Source organism: Perognathus longimembris, chromosome 12 (assembly GCF_023159225.1).
Source record: "Perognathus longimembris pacificus isolate PPM17 chromosome 12, ASM2315922v1, whole genome shotgun sequence".
NCBI lineage: Eukaryota > Metazoa > Chordata > Mammalia > Rodentia > Heteromyidae > Perognathus > Perognathus longimembris.
This window is the reverse complement of record NC_063172.1, coordinates 55,963,012-55,990,103: the sequence shown is the minus strand read 5'-3', so window position 1 is coordinate 55,990,103 and position 27,092 is coordinate 55,963,012. Positions and strand designations below refer to the sequence as shown.

At 38.5% G+C, this 27,092-nt stretch overlaps 1 protein-coding gene and 1 long non-coding RNA gene across 2 annotated transcripts in view; one reads left to right on the top strand and one right to left on the bottom strand.

The window, feature by feature from the left end:
* Positions 1–16,288, top strand: part of Lypla1 (lysophospholipase 1) — a 28,100-nt gene extending 11,812 nt beyond the window's left edge. The window contains exons 3-9 of the mRNA XM_048358681.1: positions 1,387–1,452; positions 3,825–3,872; positions 4,706–4,776; positions 6,674–6,747; positions 8,407–8,508; positions 11,581–11,757; positions 15,364–16,288. Coding sequence (XP_048214638.1) covers positions 1,387–1,452; positions 3,825–3,872; positions 4,706–4,776; positions 6,674–6,747; positions 8,407–8,508; positions 11,581–11,757; positions 15,364–15,417 — 592 coding nt within the window. The 3' untranslated portion in view covers positions 15,418–16,288. The remainder of the gene's footprint in view (positions 1–1,386; positions 1,453–3,824; positions 3,873–4,705; positions 4,777–6,673; positions 6,748–8,406; positions 8,509–11,580; positions 11,758–15,363) is intronic.
* Positions 1,465–25,152, bottom strand: LOC125360652. The gene is made up of 3 exons (XR_007212781.1): positions 24,905–25,152; positions 10,880–10,887; positions 1,465–2,298 (listed from the first exon to the last, which is right to left on the bottom strand). It is a non-coding gene; the product is annotated as an uncharacterized LOC125360652 (long non-coding RNA).
* Positions 25,153–27,092: the final 1,940 nt, after the last annotated feature.

Sequence of the window (27,092 nt, the reverse complement as noted above, 5' to 3'; positions counted from 1 at the left end):
CATAATAAGCATGAGCTACCCTGTCCAGCTCCCTAATTACATGTGCATTTCCTAATGCTTTATAATGTTAATCAGCCATTTTCATACCTTTGGAAGAATGTCTCTTTAAGACTGGCTTATTTGTAGGGTCTTTTTTTTTTTTTTTTTGGCCAGTCCTGGGCCTTGGACTCAGGGCCTGAGCACTGTCCCTGGCTTCTTCCCGCTCAAGGCTAGCACTCCGCCACCTGAGCCACAGCGCCGCTTCTGGCCGTTTTCTGTATATGTGGTGCTGGGGAATCGAACCTAGGGCCTCGTGTATCTGAGGCAGGCACTCTTGCCACTAGGCTATATCCCCAGCCCGGGTCTTTTTTTTTTTTTAACATAAGGTTCATATAACAAAATCAATCACTAACATGAAAAATCCAGTAGCATTTAGAAAACTCAGTGTTGTGTAATCATCACTATTACCTAGTTCAAAAATATTTTCAGCAGCTTGTAAATATCTCACACATTAAGTAATCACTCCATTTCCTTTTTCCTTGACCATCTCTTAGTGTCTTACCTGCTTTCTGTCATGGAATAAATGTTCATTCACAGGAATGGAATTGTACAATTTTGACATTTGTGTCTTTAAAACTGTTTTCAGGATTATCCACTTTGGCAGCATGTCATAGTTTAATGTGTTTATTATAGTGGAGTAATGGCCTGCCTTAAGTATTTTAACCATGTATCCATCTGTCCACTGATGGACCTTTAACAGTATTTTCATCTTTTAGTGGTTGGAATAGTACTGTTAGGAACATTTGAGTGCATATTATCTGTGTGCTTTGTGTGCTTTTAGGCTAGTGATCTACCACTGACATCTCTAGTCATATTTCTCAACTGGTAATCATGGAAAAAAGTCAGAAAATACATCAAAGATATGTCAAAAAGACTATTTCTTGCTATAAGTATTTTTCCAATGTTTCATTTTGAGTGTATGCATATTTTTGCAAATATGCACAAGGGAAAAATATTAACTCAAGTTTCTAATAATGAGAAGATAGGATAAAGCTAGTTTATTCTTTTGAGGCCTTTTTCATACAAAATCTAAATTATCTTTGCTATCTTGCCTCTATTATAGGTACTTGGTTATAAAGTGATGTAAATATGAAAATATATTTTTAAAACTCTGAAGTACAGTGGAAAATAGGAGAAGCAGAAACATACTGTCCAGAGAGCATGAGCAAAATCTGTTGGGTTGATTCCAGGTCCATGGTATTGTTTAATAACACTGGTAGTCCATACTTTTGAGATAGTATAAGAGCTAGCATCCTCACAATAAATTTTAAATACTGTTGTTATTAGTTGTTGTCACTTTAAAAGGTATCTAATCTAATAGCAATTTCAAACAATTTTTTCCACCAGGCACGGATGGGCAGAAGCCTTTGCAGGTATCAGAAGTTCACATATCAAATATATCTGCCCACATGCGTGAGTATTTCTCATCTTTAGATTTGTAATTCAGAACAGTTGTGAGAGCTTTACTTTTCCAGAAAAGCAGTTGAATATTACTGATATCTTTTTTTAAATATTTAACAAAAATAAAGATAGAATTCTTTAAGACTGATTAATTAGTCTCTTGGTTAAATTTAAGTTTTTTTTTTCTCATTCTTTATTTGAGAAATTTAAAGTATTGCTGTTGAACTTAAAAGCCAGAGAAATTCTTTTAGATATATAAATACATGTAATGTTATAGGATACCAATAGGGTCTCTGTAGCTGGGGAATTACCTGTAGAATTGTGAATAATGTTGGTATGTTGAGAACTCAAATGTTATCAGTTAGACAGTGGGATGTACTGTGAATAGAATTCACATTTGGAGTCTGAATTGGTTTCCATTTTGGCTCTGAAAATGTTTGTAGGTGTGTTTAATGGAAATTATTAAGTTTTGGGCTGGGCAGGATGGGGATCCTAGTAATGCATATCCACAATCCCAGCTGTAAGAGATGGAGGTAGGAAGACACAGTCAGAGATCAGATTTGGCAAAAAACATGAGACCTTACCTGAAAAATAAGTAAAAGTAAAGCAAAAAGGACCAAGGACAAGACTTAAGTGGTAGAACACCTGCCTAACAAGTGCAAGGCCTTGGATTCAAACCCTGGTACCATCATAAAACAGGAGAAAGTATGAAATTTTCAGCAAAACTCAGAAAACCAATAAATTTGGCTAATCTTAGGTCAAAAGCTTGCTGAGAAACAATAGCTACAAGGAAGGAAGGAATTAGGGAGATGAGTAATTCATCCCTAGAAGTGGTAGCAAGATTGAGACAGAAAATATCTGAGATTAGCGAATCCCGTCCCCCTCATTTTTGCCATTAGTGAGGCTTGAACTGAAGGCTTTATGCTCTTGCTTAGCTTTTTCACACCCAAGGTTGGTGCTTTATAACTTGAGTCACCTCTACTTCTGGCCTTCCTCCTTTTACCCTGAAAAAGAGAGAGAAAAGAGAAGGAGGGAAGGAGAGTAGGAAGTTCAGAGAATCTGAAGGCAGGAAGGAAGGAAAGAAGGGAGTATGTGTGTGTATATGCTACAACTGAATATTGTAGCTTTACTGTCTTGGAACTTCTGCTGTCTTGTTATTTGGTCTGAATTGCTTTCAGTCTTTTTCCTAATTTAGGGAACTTTGTATTCTCAAATTTTGTGGGGTTGGAGGAGGCATGGCTCAGTTGGTAGAACATTAATCAATGAGCAAAAGTGTCAGGTACTGAGTTCAAGTCCCAGTTTTGGTTCAAAAAAAAGAAAAGAAGTAACCTTTTAAAAAGCTGGGCACCCATGGCTCACAACCTATCTACTCAGAAGGCTGAGATCTGAGGATTGGGGTTCAAAGCCATCCCAGGCAGGAAAATTTGTGAGACTTTTATCTCCAATTAAGCACCAAAAAAGCTGAAGTAGAGCTGTGGTTCAACTGGCAGAACACTAGCCTCGGGCAGAAAAGCTAAGGGACAGCAGCCAGTCCTTGAGTTCAAGCTCCAGGATCGGCATTAAAAAAGTAATATTGATAAAATTTTGTAACTTTTTCTGGCATTACTGGTGCTTGAATTTAGCGTCTCTCACTTGTCTGCTGGTTTGAACACTTGAGCCATACTTCCAGCTTGCTTTTTGCTGGTTATGGAGATGTGGTCTGGTACACATTCTCTCTGGGATTTCCTCTGACCACGATCCTCTAGAACTCACCCTCCTGAATAGCTAGAACCAAGCATGAATCACTGGTGCCCAACTTAGGTTTTGTAACTTCTAAAGTAGACTTATTGCAGGAAACACGGAGTATCTGGTTTTTAGTATGTTTTAATTTTTTGCCTGGATAACTTCAGATTATTCACCCTTATTTTTTATGTGAGCCTTACTTTGGATGTAGGGGTACTTAGGCATAGCATTAATTTATTTACCAGGTACAGAGCTATGAAATGGACAATAAGCATAATGTAATCTGAACATATAGGAATTAATGCTACATTGTCTGAACTGTAAATTGCTCTTCTAGTGTATGTATTTCCAACTGTCTTGGTTTCTGGTTTTGCCTTCTCATGTCCTGAAAAGTTAAAAGTGTGAAGTAAGGATTTGAGAAAGAATTCCCCCCCCTCACCCCCCCAGCCGGAGCTTACTCTGCAGCTGCTTCTCTGTCTTTAGAAAATAATTGAGGGCTTAAAGAGCAACTTGTTCAGGCATGGATACGCAAAACAGCTCATGTTAATAAATATCATAGCATGCAATTTTATATGAGTTTCAAGTAATTATCAATTTTTGATTGATGGAATTTATCAGGTTTGGCTTTACTCTGACTTTTCTGTTTTTATATTCTCATGTAGGCCAATTATGCCTGTTACATTAAATATGAATATGGCTATGCCTTCATGGTAAGTAAGAGTTTATTCATTAAGAACCCTTTAGTCTTTTGTCAGAAGTAGTCTTGTGTATACACAGTTTATTTAAGCTTGCAAAATTACATAATTAAATTTATGCTCACTTAAATTTTCATGCTTTAGATTATGGGTAAATTTAAGCTATCTAAACATGTAGGGAGATGAGAAACTGAGGAAATAGAAATACTGTAGCAAAACATCTCTTATTGCTTTAATAAGCCTTTGTTGATTTCAGTAATCAGACATTTGAATGATCACATGTGGTATACATATACTTCAGTTAAGTTAGAGCTTCTTAATTTTTCCCACTTGTTATTTTCCCTAAGAGCTAGCTAGTTTTCAAGGCAATCACTTCTTTTTCTGCCCTCAAATTCTCCTATTCCTTTTGCACTTCATGATCAGGAAGCAGGACTGGGTTCTCATTCCTCGATGCTGCTTACAGGTTGTGATTTCTTTTTTTCTTTTTTCTTTTTTTTTTTGCCAGTCCTGGGCCTTGGACTCAGGGCCTGAGCACTGTCCCTGGCTTCTTTTTGCTCAAGGCTAGCACTCTGCCACTTGAGCCACAGCGCCACTTCTGGCAGTTTTCTGTATATGTGGTGCTGGGGAATTGAACCCAGGGCTTCATGTATTAGAGGCAAGCACTCTTGCCACTAGGCCATATCCCCAGCCACAGGTTGTGATTTCTCCTCACTGCTTTCCAAGACACCTGCCATCTGCTCTAGATAGAGCCGATGGCACCTTTGACACTTCTTTAGTAAGACATACTCACCAAGAATAGATTTTCTTAAAATTGAATGGGTCTTTTTAGATTTGGCCTTATTTTCTAGGTTTGATATCATTGGGCTTTCACCAGAATCCCAGGAAGATGAATATGGAATTAAGCAGGCATCAGAAAATGGTAAGTACAGAAAAATTTTATAAAGACAAAATCATTCATAACTATTCTTAGGAAACTCAGTATTGAAATTCAATATTGACCATTCACAGTTATGTGAACTCAAGAGGTAGTGTTGTTTCTTTTGTAAATGTGGATTTTGTTTTGTTGGTAGTGGTGGGAGCCAGGAACTTCATAAATGCTCTACCACTGAGTCACATCCTAGCTGTTTGTTGCTTTTCTCATTCCATTTTCTACCATATCCACATGTTTATGGCAGTAGAGGTAAGGTAGGTAGAGAAAAATAGCATTTATCAAGTTTCAGCTCTGTCAAATATATACAAAACTTACTTTGATTTACACAGTATAGGCTATGCTTTATAGAATCTCCAAAGCCTGTTTTCTGGTTAGTATTCCATTCTCCTTTAAATAACTTGGCTTATTGGGGTGTGAAAACAAAAAGTACATTAACTTTCTGTGAGATAATGTAGTTTAAAAAAATGCACAGAAGCTTCCTTTTCTTTTTATTGTTGTTTTGTTTTGTTTTTTGCCAGTCCTGGGTCTGGAACTCAGGGCCTGGGCACTGTCCCTGGCTTCTTTTTGCTCAAGGCTAGCACTCTGCCACTTGAGCCACAGCGCCACTTCTGGCCATTTTCTATATATGTGGTGCTGGGGAATCGAACCCAGGGCTTCATGTATACAAGGCAAGCACTCTACCACTAGGCCACATTCCCAACCCTTCCTTTTTTTTTTTTTTTTTTTTTTAATGTACCCAAATGTTTACAACTAAAACACTGTGATGACCAGAATTGGAAATGTTGTGGGTAGTGATTCCTGAGTGTGGGCAGCATTGGTGAAAGAACTTGGCTGGGAATTGACCCACATGCTGTGTAGATGGAGGATCATAACACTGCTGTTTTTACTTTTGAATGTTTGAAATTTTCTGAAATAGATTAAAATCCAAAACTCAGTGAAAGCCTTTTTTTAAAATATCTTTAAGAAGAATTTAGAAAGCTAGGTGTCAGTGGCTCACCCTTATATAATTCCAGCTACTAAGGGGATCTTAGTTCAAAGCCAGCCTAGGCAGGAAAGTCAATAAGACTCTTATCTACAGTTAACCATCAAAAAGTCATAAGTGGAGCTATAGCTCAAGTGGTAGAATGGTAGCCTTGGGCACAAAAGCTCAGGGCCAGCGCCAGGCCCTGAGTTCAAGCCCTAGTACTGGCACAAAATGAGAGAAAAACAGAATTTAGAGATCTTTGAGATAAAGAAACTACATTCAAGAGACATTGGGTAATTGGGAATGTCATACCATGAAGAATGACTTTCAGACTCATCAAAACATAGACTAAAGCTAGTGGGTTTTTTTGGTGCCAGTATTGGGACTTGAACTCTGGACCTTATATTCTTGCTTTGCTTAGAATGGCTGGCATTCTATCACTTGAGTCCTCCTCCTCTTCTAGGTTTTTGTTGGTTACTTGGAGATAATAGAATCACAGCCAACACAATCACAGCTGGCCTCAAACTAATCTCAGCTTCCTGAGTAGTAGCTACCATTACAGGCATGAGCCACCAGCAACCAGCTCTCAAAGACAGAATCTTAGAGCTAAGATTTTGCCTAAAAATAAAAGATGGTAAAAGTATGACCTCAAGTGTGGGAGGATGGAATGTCTTCTCTGTGAAGACAGGAAGACGCCTGGCCCTTCTATATCTAGTGAATTCTAGAATGAAAAGGTTTGTCCTCACAGTAGAGTTGGCCTACAAAAGACTTTTTATTTATTTCTTCCCCAAAGTGAATTAGAGTGAGGACCATATTCCCATTTCCATATTGAATGTACGTTGTTCTTGTTATTTTTTTCCTACTTTAAATTGTATAAGTAGACAAGTATTTTGGTAACTTTCTTGTTTTTGTTTTTTTTAGTAAAAGCTTTGATAGAGCAAGAGGTAAAGAATGGCATTCCTTCTAACAGAATTATTTTAGGAGGATTTTCTCAGGTAAGATGTCAGTACTTTCAGTATATTTATCTAGAAACCTATGGTTTCTTTTTTCTATAGAAGAGCCTTTTAAAATTAGCTGTTATAGACTCTGTTAGTGGGAATTAAGTTTGATTAGAGTGGAAATAACTTCTGCTAGTATACTTTTTGCTTTTCTAGTTTCCTAGTTTCACAGTGTCTTATATCTTTCAGATTGCTTGCAAAATCTATTCATTAAATAATAGGTTGGAACCTGGAATGTACTTTTTAAAGATAATCAAAATACATTGTAGTTAGGTTTCTAAATTGATATCATGTGCCCTTTTAATTGCATAGTCCTTAGAGAAGGCTACTAGTGGCAACCATAAGAAAGAAGGTGAGAGAGAACCTTTTTCCCTCTTTGGTCTATAAAATAGGTATAGATAAAAGTATATGATGTTTACTTTGGTGTCTTACTCCTTGTACTTCTCCAACCTTTTATATTTTCTCCACTGCCAATTCCTTTATCTTGAGAATAATATGTCAGTACTTCTGCTCATGTAACTCATCCCCCAAATACTGTAGCTTCTATGCTATAAATCTCCTTAATCAATAACTTAGGGAAATTTCAAAGTTCTAAAATCACTTAAGAATAAAATTCAGTAGAAAAGTATGCTGTTGATACAATATAGTTAGAAGGTTTTGATTTAGTGTTTGTGGTGAAAATATGATCACACATCTTGACAAAACATGGGGACAGAGATTAGTGATGTTTGATTAAAATGGAGACCTATGAATCTTATTACTATGATTCATCGATTATAGCCTACAGAAAACCATTTCCTATATAGTTAGGAAGAAAGAATAAGTTAGGAGTCTGTGGCATCATATCAAGGGAACTGTAGATAAAAATAAAGCAAGGCTTCAGGAAGTGGCTCGGTTTCAGCAAGCTGTGAGGACTCTCCTTTCTTATCTTCCTCTGTCTCTCAGCTCAACTGTTTCTTCTGCCTTTCCATCATTGGTTGGCCATCTAAGCATCTGCAGCCCATAGCATTTCCAGCCTCTTCATGTTACCATTCCAGCCACACAGAGACTGGTTGGTAGTCTACAGTCCTGGGAGAAAGACTCTCATGGGCATGGACAGAATGACAAGGACTGAAGATGGCTGTAAGAATGTAGTTCCCAAAACAGGGTGTGGGCACACATAACTGCTAAAGAGTAGCAGATAGGACTGCTACACAGTCTTCATTACCTTGAATTCCTGTTTTAGAAAACAATACCAATTTCCTTGTACATTAGATTTTATGCCTAGGAATTTTCAGAGAACAAAATGGTGACTACAAATCCAGAATATTCATAAGGAATATCTTACTTGGAATGTTTGAACTCATGCTCTCTCCTTCTCTCCTCACACTCTTAGTCTCTGCATTTTCATTCATTCATGGCTGGTGCACTCATGCTTAGGCCAGACCCCAAGTGTAGCTTTTTTTCCCCCCTGGTTTATTGGAGATGGAGCCTCAGACTTTTCTGCCCAGGGTGGCTTAAAACTTCTGTCTTCACATCTCAACCTCTTGTGTAGCTAGGATTATAGGTGTGAGCACCAGTGCTGGCTCAGTTTAGTTATGACCATCGTTAAGAAAAAGAAATTTATTCCTGCTGCTGACAGAATGCACGTTCCAGTGACTCCCTGCTTTTTTTCAGGGAGGAGCTTTATCTTTATACACTGCTCTCACCATGCAGCAGAAACTGGCAGGCGTCACTGCACTGAGTTGCTGGCTTCCACTTCGGACTTCCTTTCCACAGGTAGCTTGTTTGATGTGCATAAAATACAAGTGCAGAGTTATGAGATAATAATGTTGGGGAGTTCATCCTTTTATTTTCAATTAATAAACTATTGTTTTTAAAGAGTAGTTTTATGCTTATAGAAAAATTGAGTGGAAAGTACAGAGTTCCTTCAACCCTGGGAATACAGCCTCTCCCACTGTCCACATCCTACACCACAGCAGTACTTTGGTTACAGTTGGTGACCCCGCACCAATCTCATCACATCATGGGTTACATAAATCATTATCATTTAAGAAAATTTTCCTAAAATTTTTTTGTTGTATTACTGGGTTTTATATCTATATACTATACTGTCTGTACTGTGGATTACATGAAATGCAGTAAGAAATAACTATTGTTATAAATCTTAAGTTAGAAGATTTGGTACATTTTAGAGTATGATAAAATAGGGCTGTTTTTAATACATAGAACATTTTTAATGTTTAATATATTCAGTATTTGGTAGCAGGAGTTTGCTATCAGATATAATTTCCTTCCTTCCTGCTTTCCTTCCTTTGTCCCTTTTCCTCTTCTTTCTCCCTACCTTTCCCTCTCTTCTGTGTGTGTGTGCTTGTGTGTGTGTGTGTGTTTGTCCTAAGGCTTGAACTCAGGGCCTGGACACTGTTCCTGAGCTTTTGTGCTCAAGCCTAGCACTCTACTACTTGAAGCACGTCTCCATTTCCAGCTTTTTTATTTATTTTATTTTATTATTATTATTATTTTTTGCCAGTCCTGGGGCTTGGACTCAGGGCCTGAGCACTGTCCCTGGTTTCTTTTTGCTCAAGGCTAGAACTCTACCTCTTGAGCCACAGCGACACTTCTGGCTTTTTTCTATATATGTGGTGCTGAAGAATTGAACCTAGGGCTTCATGTATATGAGGCGAGCACTCTACCACCAGGCCATATTCCAAGCCCCTCCATTTCCAGATTTTTGATGATTAAGAATCACATAGACTTTCCTGCCTACACTGGCTTTGAACCATGATCTTCAGATCTTTGCCTCCTGAATAACTAGGATTATAGGTGTGAGCTACCAGTGCCCAGTCAGATATAATTTCTAAATATTCAAACAGTGGAGCAATATATAGAACATATGGCAGGTGTGGACATTATTTTTGAATTCCTTTCTTCTTGCAGCACTGGGGATTAAACTTATGGCCTTTTCTCTTACACATGCTAGGTGAGTGTGCTACTCCCCAGTCATTCATTTCTACTTGAAGCCTGTCTCCCCCTCCCCCCCCCCCCCCCCCCCCGCCCCAGTCCAGTCTTATTTACCTTAGGCTGTCCTCAAACTTAGGAGATCCTCCTGCTTCAGTTTCCTGAATATTAGATTACAAGCATCCCAGTACTGGGGGTTGAACTCAGAGGAAGGCTTGCTCAGCTTGTAGTTAATGCCCTATCACTTAAGCTGTGCTTCTAGTTGAGATTTTTTGTATTTTTGTATGGGTTTTTTTTTTTTTTTTGGCTGGCTAATTTGGGATGGAGTCTTTTGGATTTTTCTGCCTGGGCTGGTTTTGAATGATGATCCTTTTGGTTTCAGCCCAATAGCTAGGATTATAGGTGTGAGCCCCTAGAATCTAGCTTCCAGTTTTTTTTTGTAATTCATTTTGTTATTATAGAGGTAATATAGAGGGCTTACATTTACATGCATTTGGTAATAAGTACATTTCCTTTTGTACAGTGTCATCTGTTCCTCATTCTCTCCCATCCCCCCTCCCTCCCCATCTCCACCTACATGTTGTGTGGTTCACTTTCATCAATGTCCAATGTGCTCCACTGATGTACTTTTTTCATCCTTTTTCCTCATATGTGCCCTCCCCCAGATAGGCATATGAATACTCTGTGTGTGTGTGTGTGTGTGGTAAAGAAAACAGACTCATGAGAAAAAAAAACAAAAAAGTCTTGTTTCTGTATCTTTTGAGTTTGTTTCAGTATGTATATTATTTTATATACATAGGAAGACATGCTTGGTATTGTACCTTTGTGATTCTCTCCTAAGACTATCATCTTTTGGTCTCACTGTATGTGTCAAGGATCCTGTGTAATTTGTCATATACCAGTGTATTTTAGATCTATCTTCCTGCACATCAGAGACAACATGCGGGGCTGGGAATATGGCCTAGTGGCAAGACTGCTTGCCTCCTATACATGAAGCCCTGGGTTCGATTCCCCAGTACCACATATATAGAAAATGACCAGAAGTGGCGCTGTGGCTCAAGTGGCAGAGTGCTAGCCTTGAGCAAAAGGAAGCCAGGGACAGTGCTGAGGCCCTGAGTCCAAGCCCCAGGACTGGCCCCAAAAAAAAAGAGAACATGCGTTGTATCTCTGATAGGGGCTTTCCTCACTTAACATGATTTGCTCTAGTTCCATCCTTTTTCCTGCAAATGATATATTATTTTATTCTTTCTAATGATTGTATAAAATTCTTTTGTATATAGGTACCACATTTTTTGGATCCACACATCTATTGTGGGGCATCAGGGTTGTTTCCATACTTTGGCTATTGTGAATAGTGCAGCAATGACCAGTTCATTTTTTTTTTGCCAGTCCTGGGCCTTGGACTTAGGGCCTGAGCACTGTCCCTGGCTTCTTTTTGCTCAAGGCTAGCACTCTGCCACTTGAGTCACAGAGCCCCTTCTGGCCATTTTCTGTATATGTGGTGCTGGGGAATTGAACCCAGGGCTTCATGTATACAAGGCAAGCGCTCTTGCCACTAGGCTATATCCCCAGCCCCTGACCAGTTCATTTTTAAATCTAGAGTTTTAACATTGCTGGTGCATTAAACATAAGCTATAGTTTATTAATGTATTTATTTGCTTTATGTATGCTAGTAATTATTGACTACCTGACATATTAAGACACTGAGAATATAAAGGTGAATTAAGATGTAATTAGCTTCCAAGGCAAAATAATCACGCATCTTTTAGAAGTTTAAGTAAAGACATGAGGGAATAGAAGGAATTTTGATAATGGGCATATCTACAGTTTTAAATGTATAATGCTTTTTATATTTGCGTCAATAACACTATTTTATGTTTGTTTTTTTTGCAGGGTCCTATAAGTGGCGCTAATAGAGATATTTCTATTCTCCAGTGCCATGGGGATTGTGATCCTTTAGTTCCCCTAATGTTTGGTTCTCTGACTGTTGAAAAACTGAAAACATTGGTCAATCCAGCCAATGTGACTTTCAAAACATATGAAGGCATGATGCACAGTTCATGTCAAGAGGTAGGTGCCTGAAGTTAGCTTTGTACATGATTTTATTCATAACATTTAAAATAGTTTAATCTTAGCTACTTAGGAGATTGAGATCTGAGAATTGTGGTTCAAAGCCAGCCCAGGTAGGAAAATCTATGAAACTTATCTCCAGTTAATCCCCAAAAAGCTGGAAGTGGAACTGTGGCACAAGTGGTAGAGTGCTATCCTTGAGCAAAATGAACAAACAAACCAGCTCAGAGACAGTACCCACACCCTAAATTCAAGTCCTAGCTAGCATCAGCACCAGGGGGGGAAATGTTTTTTAGTAGGAGAGAAAGATGTATATCTAAGTAACCTTATAGAAAGCAGAATGTGATACGTGTGTATTATATTAGCAGGCTTTGTTTTGGTGGTACTGGGGTTTGAACTTATGGCTTGCCAGGTTGGAGTTCTATAGATTAGCTGTTTTTGACAAGTGACCTGGAAAACAGAGGAGTAAGATTAATTTTAGGAGCACTGAGATTATAGTAGGAGAGCTAGATTTGGAAGAATAAGTAGTTAGACTGTATATAGCAATTATGCAGGTAAGGGAGGGACTACAGGGCAGGGAAATTGAACTGTCTAGTTAGGTTGGAGTCTTAATGAAAAGCTAGATGTTAAGGCAGGAGAGAAGAAGCAGGGGCTCTATTGTAGAAGCTTTTATGTTGTACTGAGGATAGTCTTATTCTCTAGTCAGCAAGAAACCATCTGTTTCTGACTGAAGTGAGTTCTGATCTAATCTACATTCTGGAACAACCAGGTAAGGCAGAATCCAATAGGATTTACAGGCTAATTCTATTGCTAGGAAAGAAGGAAGTATTAGACACTTAAGATTAAGTTTAGTAACTGTATTGAGATTGACACACCTTGTGATATCAAAGGAAATGGTGAACATACTTGTCTGAAATTCAAGCCTACCAATGGAGATTTGGATTAAGTGTCACTGTTTTTGAACAATTATTGTAGGAAAATACTATCAGAATGGAGATATTGCCTGGCCTTTTGGTACATGCCCATAATTTAGCTACTCATAAGGCAGAGGTGGAAGGATCTAGGCCTGAGATCATCTTGGGCAAAAAGGAACAAGACCTACTTGATGAACATGGGTTGAAGTAATTTATTTGCATACATGAAAATAGAACAATGGCCTAGATACCAGTAGCTCACACCTGTAATCCTAACTAGGAGCCTGAGATCTGAGGATTGTTAAAGCCACCCTAGGCAGGAAAGTCCAGGAAACTCTTCTCTCCAATTAACCACCAGAAAACTGGAAGTGGCACTTTGTCTCAAAGTAGTAGAGTACTAGCCCTAAGCAAAAGAGCTCAGGGACAGTGCACAGACCCTGAGTTCAAGCCCAAAAACCAACAAAAAAGAAAATAGAACAATGAAATCTGTCAAAATATTTTAGAAGTGAGGAGATGGGGTAAGGGAGTGACAGAGGGGCTAAGGTTGATTGGCATACATTGTATATGTGTATGGAAATGTTACAGTGAACCACCATTACTCCTTGTACAACTAATTTATGCTAGCAAAAAAAAAAACAAAGGAAAAGCATGGTTGAAGAAGAGAGAGTACTTAAGTGGCAAGTGTGAGTCTCTGGGCTCAATCCCCAGTCCAAAAGGAAAAGGAAAAAGGGAAAGGGCAAGGAGTTGAAAGGAGAAGGAAGGGAAGGAGGAAATCTTAAGAGATCATATGATAGAATTAAAACCATAGATGGATTGTCTTACCTTCAAAGAGAAGAAAACACTTTTGGTTTTTGGTTTTTTTTTTTGCCAGTCCTGAGCCTTGGACTCAGGGCCTGAGCACTGTCCCTGGCTTCCTTTTGCTCAAGGCTAGCACTCTGCCACTTGAGCCACAGCGCCACTTCTGGCCATTTTCTGTATATGTGGTGCTGGGGAATTGAACCCAGGGCTTCAAGCATACGAGGCTAGCGCTCTTGCCACTAGGCCATATCCCCAGCCCCGAGAAGAAAACACTTTTGAATTGAGACAGATGATGTATAACAGACAAGCTTTCACTAGATGCTCTTTTTCAGTAAAGTAAGATAACTTGATAAGAATAAAGGAAACCGGGACAGGTGTGGAACTTGTGAAGTCTTGTAATAAAAAGTGGTTAGCTGCTAAGAGTAAAGTAGTCCAAGCTAACAAAACCACTCACCTTGGCTAAGTCAGTTGCTTCAGGGACAGAATGATAAGAGAATCCTTCAGTGCTCTCCCACCAAAATGAAGTATTCCATCCATAAAAGGGAGTGGGTAAGGAGCTGGCACCTTGAGTACTCATTTAGGACGGGGGTTAGGGAAGCTTCTCCCATGCCTACCAGTGGCCATTTGGATATTTATAACATCACTTAAAGGGGAGAATATATGTTTCATTACATAATGGACCTTATATAACCTATGGGCCAGCAAGGTGCTTGTGTTAACACATTTGAGGACATTGAATGAAATGAGGTGTCAGAGGCTTCAGGATATGGTGAAAACACTATTGGAGTAACTACAAAGTTGCAAGTTCTCTGCATAGCTACTTTCTGATCTGGTAAGATGGATGCCTTTGAAGTGGGTTTGAGGGAGGTGGGAGAAAAAAACCAGACTACTGGAGGTTTCCTGGAGCTTCTTTTCTAATAAATCCTTGGTATGTTCATGTTCCTATCTTTCCAGGCTATCATAGGTACATGCTTTCTTTTAAATGTTTAGTAATTCTATGCAATACTTTATGAAAGGCACAAATAGTTCATGTTATAGATTTAGCATTGCATTCTAATGAGAAAAATGGTAAAAGCTAGTCTTCTCTATTCATCCAAGTTGTTACTAATTATATAGTTACTAACATTTCTGGTATAAAGATTGTCTCTTAAACTTCTTACTCCTAGTTTGCTTTTAGGAATCAGAAGATGCCATTTTGATGGAACTATAATTAGATAATAGGGAGACTTGTCATTTCAGTGTAAATGAGCATTATAGTGACTGCTCTGAAATTTCTATTGAAGGTACATGGCTTGGGTAGAGTGCCTGCCTAGTAAGTGCAAGTCCCTGAGTTCAAACTCCATGAGACTAAAAAAAAAAAAAAAAAAAAAAAAATTTTTTAAGCTTTATTCCTAATCTCAAGTGCTTTATTTTATTTTTATTTTTATTTTTTGGCCAGTCCTGGGGCTTGGACTCAGGGCCTGAGCACTATCCCTGGCTTCTTCTTGCTCAAGGCTAGCACTCTGCCACTTGAGCCACAGCGCCACTTCTGGCCATTTTCTGTATATGTGGTGCTGGGGAATCGAACCCAGGGACTCATGTATACAAGGCAAGCACTCTTGCCACTAGGCCATATCCCCAGCCCCCCCCCAAAAAAATTTCTATCAGAGGTGCGCCCCCCCTACCCCCATCCCCTTCCCACCTTGTTGTTGGCTCGGTGTGAAACCCAGGCCCTAGCATATGCCAGGCCACTAAGCCACACCCTGGGCCTCTATTTTTCTTTGGTCTTTTCATTGTAATTTGAAAAAATTACAGCTTCATCTTACCTACGCACACCACATGGGTTTACTTAATGACATTTTCAGGACCTAATTTGTGACTTATACCTCATTATTTATTTACTTTTTCCAAACAGGAAATGATGGATGTCAAGCAATTCATTGATAAACTCCTACCTCCAATTGATTGATGTCACTAAGAGGCCTTGGATGGAAGTACACCAGCATCACTGTAGTTGATTATAAACCTTCTCCCATGCCTGATCTTAAAACTTATAATGTTTGCAGTGGTAAATGTTTTGCAAATACACACAATGATTCAGACTCAATAATGTCTCCCCATGGGAAATTTATGATCTTTTAAGTTTCTATACATGTATTTGTATAAGATAATCCAGAATATACTAGTATTAAAATAAGTGAAGCCATTAGCTTCTTTTTCTCAAATGTAATTCAGCAAAATAAAAGACTGCAATCAGAGTTTTTATTACATCACTAAAAATAACTAGTATTCTTAGAGAAAATTTGTTCAGATATTAATAAGCAGTTAAGGTATAAATGATGTATTAGTGCTATGGGGCTTAGTCTAGGGAGTTGTTCCACAATTGCTTAGTCATCATGCAATGTCTGTATTTTTATATCTTATTCATAGATATGTAATGATTGTCATACATAAGAATTAGATGGTATTTTATGTTATTCCTAATACTAGGGATAATACTTTTAAATGTCAGAAAAGAGTAATACTGCTATCTTGAATGAATGGCCCTTTTATTTGAGGGACTATGCTTTTTCCCAGATATCATTTCTATTTAATATTCTTCTGTACTCTCAAAAAATAGATTCTTTCTTGACTTTCATAGTAGACCAAATATTGCCTCCCTGCCATAGACACCTACTCTCAAGACATGCTGTAATTTTATATTCTGAATTGCAGATACATGGTATTTAAAATCTATGTACATTATAAAAGAAGTCAAACATTAAACTTCCTGTACTACATATTTCAAATAATTACACCTTAGTCCAAATTTAGACCTAATTACTAGAATCTTTAGGTAATAATAATAATTCTGTGGTTTTATTTTCTTGTTAAAAAAGGGATACATTATATTCTGGTATATTCAGATATGTAAGATGGATCTTAAAATCGAATTAGTAAAACGACTAGGTGTCTGTAGCATAGAGTTTAAGTTTACTTTTTCTTTTTTTGAAACCAATTACTGTACAAAATGAGTGTTTCATTAGAAAATGTTACATTATTTTTATCTGCCAATAGACTTACTTGAAATGTTCACTTTAGTCAAATGAGTTTTAAAAATTACTTCTTTTGAGCCGGGCACTGATGGCTTATACCTGTAATCCTAGCTACTCAGGAGGCTGAGCTGAGGATCACTGTTTGATGCCAGCCTGAGTAGGAAAGCCTGAGATTCTTATCTTTAATTAACCCCCCCCCCCAAAAAAAAACACCCCAAAGTCATAAGTGGAGTTGTAACTTAAGTGGTAGAATGCCAGCTTTGCCGAAAAGCTAAAGGACAGCATGCAGGCCCTAAATTCAATCCCTAGTACCAGCACAATAAAAAGATCTTTTGAACAATACAAATAGTAATCATTTGATTTTTAAGTAGTCAAAATGTCTGGATTACCAGTAAAAATTATTTAAGAACAAATTATGGGTAATAAAGATCGGAACCTTATACTACTGTGTAGTTATCACACAATTTAATATGTAGCAAAGGTGTATGCTTGATATTTCTGAAGTGTTAATTTTTCTTCTGTATTCCAACTGACCAAAACAATGTTAAGAATGCATCTTTGTAAATGGGTGCTAGTTGATCATGGAATTTAGTAATGGACTACATAGGATGTTAATAATGAAGCCATATGTTTGTGTCTGGATTTGAAAATTTTAAACAATCATTTACTAAGTCATTTGCCTTGAAGAACATAGTTATTTCAGTTACACAAATCAGTAAGGTCTCTATGGCAAGAAATATTCCAGTGAAATGTGTTGTGATGTGGGAATATTTAAATGTTTTTCACAGTTTCTATCAATGTGAAATAAAATTGAATTCTGACTTTTCTGTGGCTGTAATTTCAAGTATTTTTGTTTTGCTTTGTTTTCAGAGTATTGCTATAGCCCAGGCTACATTAAAAGTCTTTGGTCCTCCTACCTATTCTTCAGGTACTGATATGCACCACCATGCTGAACTGTTTTAACATTTGAGTTTAACTTTGAATGGGTGTCATCAATGAAAGAAAGAAAAACAATGTAAGCGTGAGAAAATACATTGGGAGATTTCTATTACTTGAGCCACAGCACCACTTCTAGCTTTTTCTCTTGATGTGGTACTAACGAATCAAATCCAGGGTTTCATGCATTCTAGGTGAGCACTCTACCACTAAGCCACATCCCCAAATCCTGGGAAAGGAGTTTTGATGATGGTGTGATAAGCTTAGAATAGAACAAAGCATGAGAGAATCTCATGTTATTCAGTGTTAGTCTGCTTAAAAAGTTTTAGTTTTCAGTGTCCTTAACCTATTTAAGAATCTTATTTTGTGTTTTCCTTCTGTCTTCTTTTAGTATAAAATTCACTGGAATTTTTTAATTAGTGTCCTAAAGTCAGTTATCCTAGAAGTTTTTCTCCATGTATTAACTTCTGCCTTTTCCTAGTATAGGAGAAATTTGTTTTGTCAGTCTTTCAGTTTGTTTTTGAATACTTAAAGTGACCAGCTTTAGGTGAGTTTGCTTGTTTACTTTTAGTATAATCCTAATGGCAAGAGAGTTCTATTCCAAAAATGTTGTGTTTAGTATTTTCTGTAGATTTACTTTCCACATTAGTATCTTATTTGATGCATTTGTTTCTTTTTCATCACTATGAAAAATACTTTGTGTTACAATTATCAGAGCTTGTTGTTATTACTGCCTAATAAATGATTACTGAGCTCACGGATATGCACAAACACATATACATGATTGAGAAATTTCCCTACTTTTGTAGTCAGTCTTATTGCCACTGTTAAAACTAGATATATGACATATTTACCACCCTCCTAAGAAGCACTTTTTACTTTGTAGACCCCAGAAGACTAAAATTAAATTAGGTAAGTACATGCCAGATACTGTACTAAACATTTTATCCTTTACTCATATGATCCTCTAGTTAATTTGATGTTTCATAGGATAGGAAACAGAATGGATATAAACAATTTGCCTATGATAACATAGCTGTTAAGATTCAAATGTGCCTTACAACCTTGTTCTGTGCATAGTTGGGCTAATATCAGAGGTTTTTGCACAAAATTTATTTGATATAATGTAAAACACTTAGAAATGCTGTGTAATGTTATGATGCAAGTCATCACACCACAGAGAAATTGTAATCTCTAGTGGCTAGAGACAAATGAAACACATTTACATGGTGTGTGCTTTGGGCTCAGATGAGGTAAGGTGTGGAAATAATTCACCATGATAAAGCCAAGAGTTGCATACAAAGTAAACAAGGGAAAATGTCTGGGCCCTAGCCCAGGAAAATAAAAGGAAGCTTGTTTACTAGGTGCCTTGTAATCCTGGCTACCTAGGAGGCTGAGATCTGAGGAACACAAGTTCTGGGCAGAAAAGTCCATGTGACTTTGTTGTTGTTGGGGCTTGAATTCTGAGCCTGGGTGCTGTCCTTGAACTTTTTTACTCAAATGTAGCACTCCACCACTTTGAGCCATAGCTCCGCTTTCATGAGACTCTTCTCTAGTTAAACACTAAAAAAGCTGAACACAAAAGCTCAAGGACAGCATGTAGGCCCTAAAGCCCTAAGACCAATACACACACACACACACACACACACGCACGCACGCACACACGCGTGTGTCCAGCAGCTTGTTTATGTATTGGCCTGGGTGCTGGATTAGGAAAAGGGATCTTCCTCCTGAAATGTTTTTAGTTAGGCATGTACATGTCTTTAGATTTTGAATATACTGTTTCTCTGGGCTAGCAACACAAAAATTAACATTAAGAACTAGACCCGTTGCTTAGTGCACATGGAAGACACAATAGAGAGTCAAGAGTTTGCATTCAAGGGCTGTATAATTATCCCTGGGGCTGTGAATGTGGCTTAGTGGTAGAGTGCTTGCCCAGCATGCATCAAGCTCTGGGTTTGATTTCTCAGTACCACATAAGTAGAAGAAGCCGGAAGTGGTGCTGTGGCTCAAGTGGTAGAGTACTAGCCCTGAGTAAAAAGGTGCCAGGGACAGTGCTCAGGCCCTGAGTTCAAGTCCCAGGACTGGCAAAAAAAATTATCCCAGTTGAAAGTGAGCTTCACTCCCCAAATTGCAAGCCAAATGAAATTGTCACCACAAATGAATAGCAGATGACAAAAGAGGAAAGGTTTCTTAGACTCCTAAGAACTTTTAAATAATATAATTCTTAGATGTAAGAATATAAAAGGAAGGGCTAAAAAGAATATGAAAATGAGGATAGAAAAAATAGAGGTCTAGAAATGAAATTTGCCTATTCCAATGGAAAAATTTTAGTGGAGAAGCTACAAAAATCTTGAGGAAAACTCATATCACATAAGAATGGGCCAGCTAAATAAATACAAAATATAATGGAATGGTGTGCAATTATGAGAAAGGAATGATGCATGTTTTCATTTGTAAAGAATTCATGATACATTCTCAGATGAAAGAAAATAGTGTAAAGAGGTTAAAGGAGTGGAAGGAAATAAGACCACACCTGACTTAGAATTCATATTTAAGAAGAAACTCTAAGGCAACTAATATGCCTGGAAGTAATGAGGGTGAAAATGAGAGGAGGAGTGAGCAGAGCTGCCCTTGGTATACATTTTTTAGATACTTTTATTGTATTAAACGTTTACCATTTTAACCAAGCTATGGGGAAATTAATAGCCAGATCCAGTGGTACATGCCTGTCATCCCAGCTACAAAGGTAAGTACAAATAGGAGAACTGCAATTGGTTGGTATGAATATAAATCAAGACCTATCTTGAAAACAGGTAGTCCGAAAGAGACAAACAAAATGGCTCAAGTGGTAGAATGCTTGCCTAGTAAGCACAAGGCCCTAAATTCAAACAATACTGCCAAAATGTAAGAATTCTGGGCATCTTCCTGTGGTTGCACCTTCACTATCTCTGTATCTTATCTGAGTACATTGGAAACCGTGTATACAGGTATTAGAACTAGGAAACTGTAAGGGAACACCAAAATCGAGAGACACGATTACAAAAGCAATACTTGCAAAACTGTTTAGTGTAAATCTACTGAACAACTCATAGGGGGAAAGGAAAAGGGGGAGGGGGGATGAGGGAGGAGGTAACAAATAGTACAAGAAATGTATCCAATGCCTAAAGTATGAAATTGTAACCGCTCTGTATATCAGTTTGACAATTAAAAAAAAGATTAAAAAAAAAGAATTCTGGGCATGATCAAGAGATCAAACTTAATCTGTGGGATAAGAAGGAGCTGAGAGGGGGCTGGGGAATATAGCCTAGTGGCAAGAGTGCCTGCCTCGGATACACGAGGCCCTAGGTTCGATTCCCCAGCACCACATATACAGAAAACGGCCAGAAGCGGCACTGTGGCTCAAGTGGCAGAGTGCTAGCCTTGAGCAAAAAAGAAGCCAGGGACAGTGCTCAGGCCCTGAGTCCAAGGCCCAGGACTGGCCAAAAAAAAGAAGGAGCTGAGATATACACAAAGCATACAAAAGCAATTCATGACAATATTGTACAAAACTGCCCAAATCTAGGGAAAAATAAGTACCTCCAGATACAGGAAGCATATGGACTGGACTGGAAAAGAAACTACACATTACACTTGAAATGTCAAACCTAGAAACCAAGGAAAAGTTACTGAAAACCATCAGAAAAAAGTGCCAACTTACAAAGGCAAAATCATCACAATTACCTAAGACCTCTTCAGAACTTAAAAAAAACAACTGTTGAGGAGCAAAGGAGTTACAATTCCATAATCAGATAATGAGTACAATGTTTCTTGGACAGCATCACCTCTTAGCTTTCCCTCATTCCCCCTTTCCCATCCTTGCCTACAAGTTGCATATATTTTTTTTAATTTTTGCTGGCCATGAGGCTTGAAACTCAGGGCCTAGACAGTATAAACTATTGTTTCTTCCATGTGCACTAAACACTAGCTGGCCCAGGGGTTCTTGATGTTAATTTTTGTGTTGCTGGCCCTGAGCTCTTCTGCTCAAGGCTAGTACTCTACCACTTTTAGCCAGAACGCTACTTCCAGTTTTCCAGTATTTACTCGGAGATAAGAGTCTCATGGACTTTCCTGCCCAGGCTGGCTCTGAACCATGATCCTCAGATCTCAGCCTCCTGAGTAGCTAGGATTACAGGCATGAGACATCAGTGTCGGTATAGTTCATAGAGTATACTGAATGCAGTGACTACATTTGTTCACCCTTCCTCCCTCCATTCCTGTGCCTACCTTTTGCCCCCCCGCCCCCAGAAACAAAAAATATGTTTTTATTTCCTGGAATTTGTTTTGATACATAGTACTTTAGATCTTCAGAGGAGTTTTGCCTTTTGGTTACTACCCTTAAGTGGTCCTTCTTAGTTTGTGTATAAATAAGGCCCCCTATACATTTTTATGTCCAGTTGTATTTTTAGATCTAGCTTCCACATATTAAACATATGTTGTTTCTCTCTCTGAGCTTGGATTGAGAGTAAAGAACACTAAGAATCTTATGTCCAGCTTAGTTATCCTTTAACATCAAAGGAGAAATAAGGGCTTCCATGATGAGCACAATAAGCTACTCATAACCACTAAGCCAGTATTGCAGAAGGTATTTAAAGAATCTTTCAAACAGGAGTGAAGAAGACAGTCATAAACATCGGAGCTCAGGAAGGAATTTCAGAAATAGGTGGACACATGAGAATTAGGAAGAATTATTTTCAACTCAGTAAACCAGCAACCTCAAATAAGGATGAAAGAAGTGAACAATAATATCAACCAAGGGAAAATATTCCAACAAAATTATAGAAATTAGCAAACACTTCTCGATATAACCTAAATACAAATAGCCTTAACTAATCAAAATATGCAGATTGGCTGATTGGATTAAAAACCAAGATCTCAATATTTGCTGTCTACAAGAGAGATGCTTCAATAGCAAAGACACTTAAGAGTCAGAATGTGAAAAGAATGGGAAATAATATACCAAGTAAGTGGAAGCTAAAAGGAAGCAGGAATAGCTATACCAAAGAGACCCAAGAGAAAATGATAAACAGGGTTACTATGTAGTTGTAGAAGGAATTGTATTTCCATCATGAAATGCCAGTTAGAAATTTATATACACAAAATGTTGGTACATTCAATTCATGAGATATAAACACTACTACTACTGGACACAGACAAGTGCATACAGATAAGACAGTTGTGGGTAACCTTCCTATCCTAGTCTTATCAACATATGGTCATCCAAAAAAAAAACCCCAACAAACCAGAGAGATCAAATTGACTTCACAGATACTAACAGAATATTCATCTAACTGGGGTGGTATATATGTTCACAGTAGCCCATGAAACTCAACATAGATCACATTTTGGCCATTAAGTAAGTCTTAACAAATATTGGGGCTGGGAATATGGCCTAGTGGCAAGAGCGCTTGCCTCCTACACATGAAGCACCACATATATGGAAAACGGCCAGAAGGGGCGCTGTAGCTCAGGTGGCAGAGTGCTAGCCTTGAGCGGGAAGAAGCCAGGGATGGTGCGCAGGCCCTGAGTCCAAGGCCCAGGACTGGCAAAAAAACAAAACAAAACAAAAAAAAACATGTATTTTATCAGATTGTAATAGAATATAATTAAAAAACAAAAATTAAAAGAAGCTACATGGACACAGGATTTTTTTTTTTTTTTTTGCCAGTCCTGAGGTTTGAACTGGGCATTGCCCTGAGCTGCTTTTGCTCAAGGCTAGCACTATACCACTTGAGCCAAAGCACCACTTCCAGCCTTTTCTGCTTATGTGGTACTGAGGAATCAAACCCAGGGCTTCATGCATGCTAGGCAAGCACTCTACCACTGAGCCACATTCTCAGCCCCTATCACAGGTTTGTAAATAATCAGCAAGTTACTAGATATTGGCGGCAATTTAAAACTACCAAATCAAAATGAAAACATAACATACCAGAACAGATACTATACAACAAAGGCAATTCTAAGAGGGACAGTGATAGCCATGTGTGCCTACGTCAAAAAAAAAATTGATACAAACTATATTAAATCCAGGAGAACTGAGATATTTCTGAGGAATTTACTCAAAAGCAAGTCTAACAAAGGGAAGGGAAGGTAACAGACTACAAAAATAAAAGATTCAATATAAAGTGGAATGGAAATTGCAGGAGAAAACAAGAAAAGCAATAATGGTAAAATGCCTGAAAAATTTCTAGACTTGAAAGGTAAGAAAACATTTGAAGAACAGAAGTAAGATACTACTAACAGAATAAACAAAATCTCTGAGATTTAGTAAAAAGCAAAACAATATACAAAAATACTTAGGACCTGGTGAGGTACTACTTATAACCCCAGATTCTCAGCAGGTGAAGATAGAACCTCTATGGTCTGATGGTGACCCTAGCAAAAGTCCAACACAGAAGAGTTAAAGGCTGGAAGCATGGCTCAAGTGGTAGAGCAGGAAGACCTTAGGTTAAACCTCAATACAGGAAAAAACAAAAACACCAAGATAGTAAAGAAATCATTATCTCAATCACTGATGTTCATGGATCATGCTGTAGTTTGAACATGATTTTTGTGTGTTCTCCAAACAATATGCTAAAATTTAATTCCTAATGGCAGATAGCCACGGCTTCCACTTGACACTTAAAAAGATCAACTTTTTTTTCGTTCTGAATGCCTAAATTTTAGCTAGACCTGAGTGAGATAAGATACCCAACTTTTCATAGAAAAATTTTATATATTAACTTTATAATAGTACTTTAAGAATTATTTCTAAAGGTATTTGCACATACATACATACCACACACAAGGAGTGACCTATGCATTAGAAAAAGCCCTCAAAGATGAAAATCAGCCACAAGACCAAGCCAGATAGTTTGTGCATTTCCAGAGACAAATGAAGTTTTGCCTGATGTATGATAGACTACTGCACAAAAATAATACCTATAAACAAGTATATTAATTTAGTGTATCCTCAGATCTTTTGGCCATAGGTTAATTACAGTTCTCCCTAGGGGGCAATAAGATGGCATCCTAGTGTCATCATGGAAGAGATGGTCTCTATGGAAGGTGGCCACTGGGGAAGGCAACCACAAGATTTTTCCAAAGGACTTTCAGATGAAATATAAGCCATGTTATCCGCAAAGTCCAAATCAAGCGTGGAACATACAAATGGGAATTTGGGGAGGGGGGAATTCCAAGAAGAAAAAGTGAAAAAACAATTCAAGTTCTCCTTCTGAACTAGAGTACTTCCTTTAATATTTTCAAATGAAATTTGTATATTATGTATTCTAGTGCCAGTACTAGGGCTTGAACTTAGGACTTTGTGTTCTTGCTCTGCTTTTTTACCTGCTGGCTCTCTACCATTTAAGCCACACTTCCAGTCTGATTTCATTTAACTTCTGATAGCCTGGGTAACATGATAAGACGAAAAGGAACTTTTTTCATGTGGATTTTAACCAGCAACACAAAAAATATCTGAGGAGAGCAGAAGACTCCATTGGGCAGAGGGCAAAATGCAAAGTCTGTCCAGAAGGTTAGAGCAATAGTGAAAAGTTTCTAGAGGGGGAAAAAAAAAGATGTTTAATTTTGGGGGCCATGGGGAACACATCAGAGAGTTGAAAGAGGATCCACTGGATTTTGTGGAGTTTGAAAACTTGGGCATTGAATGGTTGTCCTGACTTAGTATGTAAAGGGGACAGAAGCTCAGTAGCCTGCATAAGGCAGAGCTTAGAGAGCCTGCATAAGCCTCAAAGGATTTGAAAAAAAGGTTAAAGTTTTAAAGAGTGGATGCATCTTAGGAATTAGAAGATGGGGGAGGGTTCAAAACAGTTTGGATCACACAAATGGGGCAGAAGAGAGCTAGGATCATTTAGAACATCAAGGGATTCTTCACTTTGGGGTACTCTGCCCAGATACATTTAACATCCTCTCTGGAGGTACTGATCCTGAGAGAATGAGGCCTTGACAGAAGGAATCTCAGAACACTCACAGGAATTATGGCAGACAAGCTGTCAAATGGTGCTACAGTTAAGAATGCAGTTCTGAAGCCAGACATCTCAATCTGGCAGTGTGTAAGTCAGCCACGCCAAAGTACAAAAAAAAAAAAAAAGCATCAAATTTAGCTCTTGGAGATTGTACCCCAAGATGAGTCTAAGTGGGCGGAAGTGGCTTATTCTACTTTGGAAGAGGGATTGTCAGTGGGCATTCCACCAGTAGAAAAGGCCCAGATAGATGCACATGGGGGACACAATTTGGTTTTACCTCCAATTGGGTATCCCCTCTAATCAGAGGGACCCCCAAATTAGGAGAAAATTCTCTAGGATGAGTGGACCCCTGTAGTGTCACTCTCAAGGTTGGAAGGACTCCAATATTTGAAGTCATAGTGCTGGGTCTAAACTAGCCCTGACCAGAGGAGAGGAGGGACAATGGACAACCACTACTCACCTCTGGCACCAACATTTCTTACACAAGGCAGCAACATCCTTCTGCAAGGCAGAGCTAAAGTCCTTGGAGTTGACAGAATATGGAAGTAAAAGTATGAAAGAGGTAAAAACAGCTTTTGAGCTGGCAGTGAGGACTTGAAAAGGAGATGGCAGACAGGCTCTTCACTCTTACAGACTGCAGGCAGGGAAACTCCTTTTGCGCTAATTGTTTTTGTTTCACCAGAGTGACCCTAGCGAAAGACCTGCATTTGCAGAAGTAGGTCATTCTACCAAGGAGTCTATAGAAATTTTAGGTCCTTCACTCCTAGGAGCATTTAGCTCCAAAAACCTTAAAGGAGGAAGTCTGGGTCTCACCATGGAATCATCCTGTCCAGAGACCTGAAGCTTCCTCCACATCTAAGTGTGATATTACCAAAGGTCCTGATACAAAAAAAAATCCTCCAAGTCTTCCTCCAAGATCATGCACAACCACACACACGCACACGAAAGGTTTATTAAGACACTTTTAGAGGGCTGGGGATATGGCCTAGTGGCAAGAGTGCTTGCCTCGTATACATGAGGCCCTGGGTTCAATTCCCCAGCACCACATATACAGAAAAACAGCCAGAAGTGGCGCTGTGACTCAAGTGGCAGAGTGCTAGCCTTGAGCAAGAAGAAGCCAGGGACAGTGCTCAGGCCCTGAGTCCAAGTCCCAGGACTGGCCAAAAAACAACCCCCCCCCCCAAAAAAAAAGACACTATTAGAGAAAAATGCTGGACAACTAGATAAAGAAGGGTAGCACCGTTATTGCTGTTACTGTTGCAGTGCCATTATGGTTTGGGAGCATGTTTTATGGGGACAGCTGGGACTTTGCTGATTGGCTAACTACATTTCCATGGCAGAATTCAGACCATGGTTTGAATTTGGCACATTCATAATAATCTTGAGAGCTCAGTTTTTACATGTGTATTTCATCTGACCTATTTCAAAGGCTGGATTTATTTTTGCACTTCACCTGGACCCTGGTATTTCTGTCATGTCTCCCTAAATGGGGATTCTCCATAAAAACCTCCAACAAAGAAAAGCCTAGAGTCAAAGGGTTTCAGTGGTGAATTCTATCAAATAAAGAATAATTAATAGTTAATAAAAATTATAGGAGGGGATGGGAATATGGCTTAGCAGTGGAGTGCTTGCCTAGCATGCATGAAGCCCTGAGTTCGATTCCTCAGAAC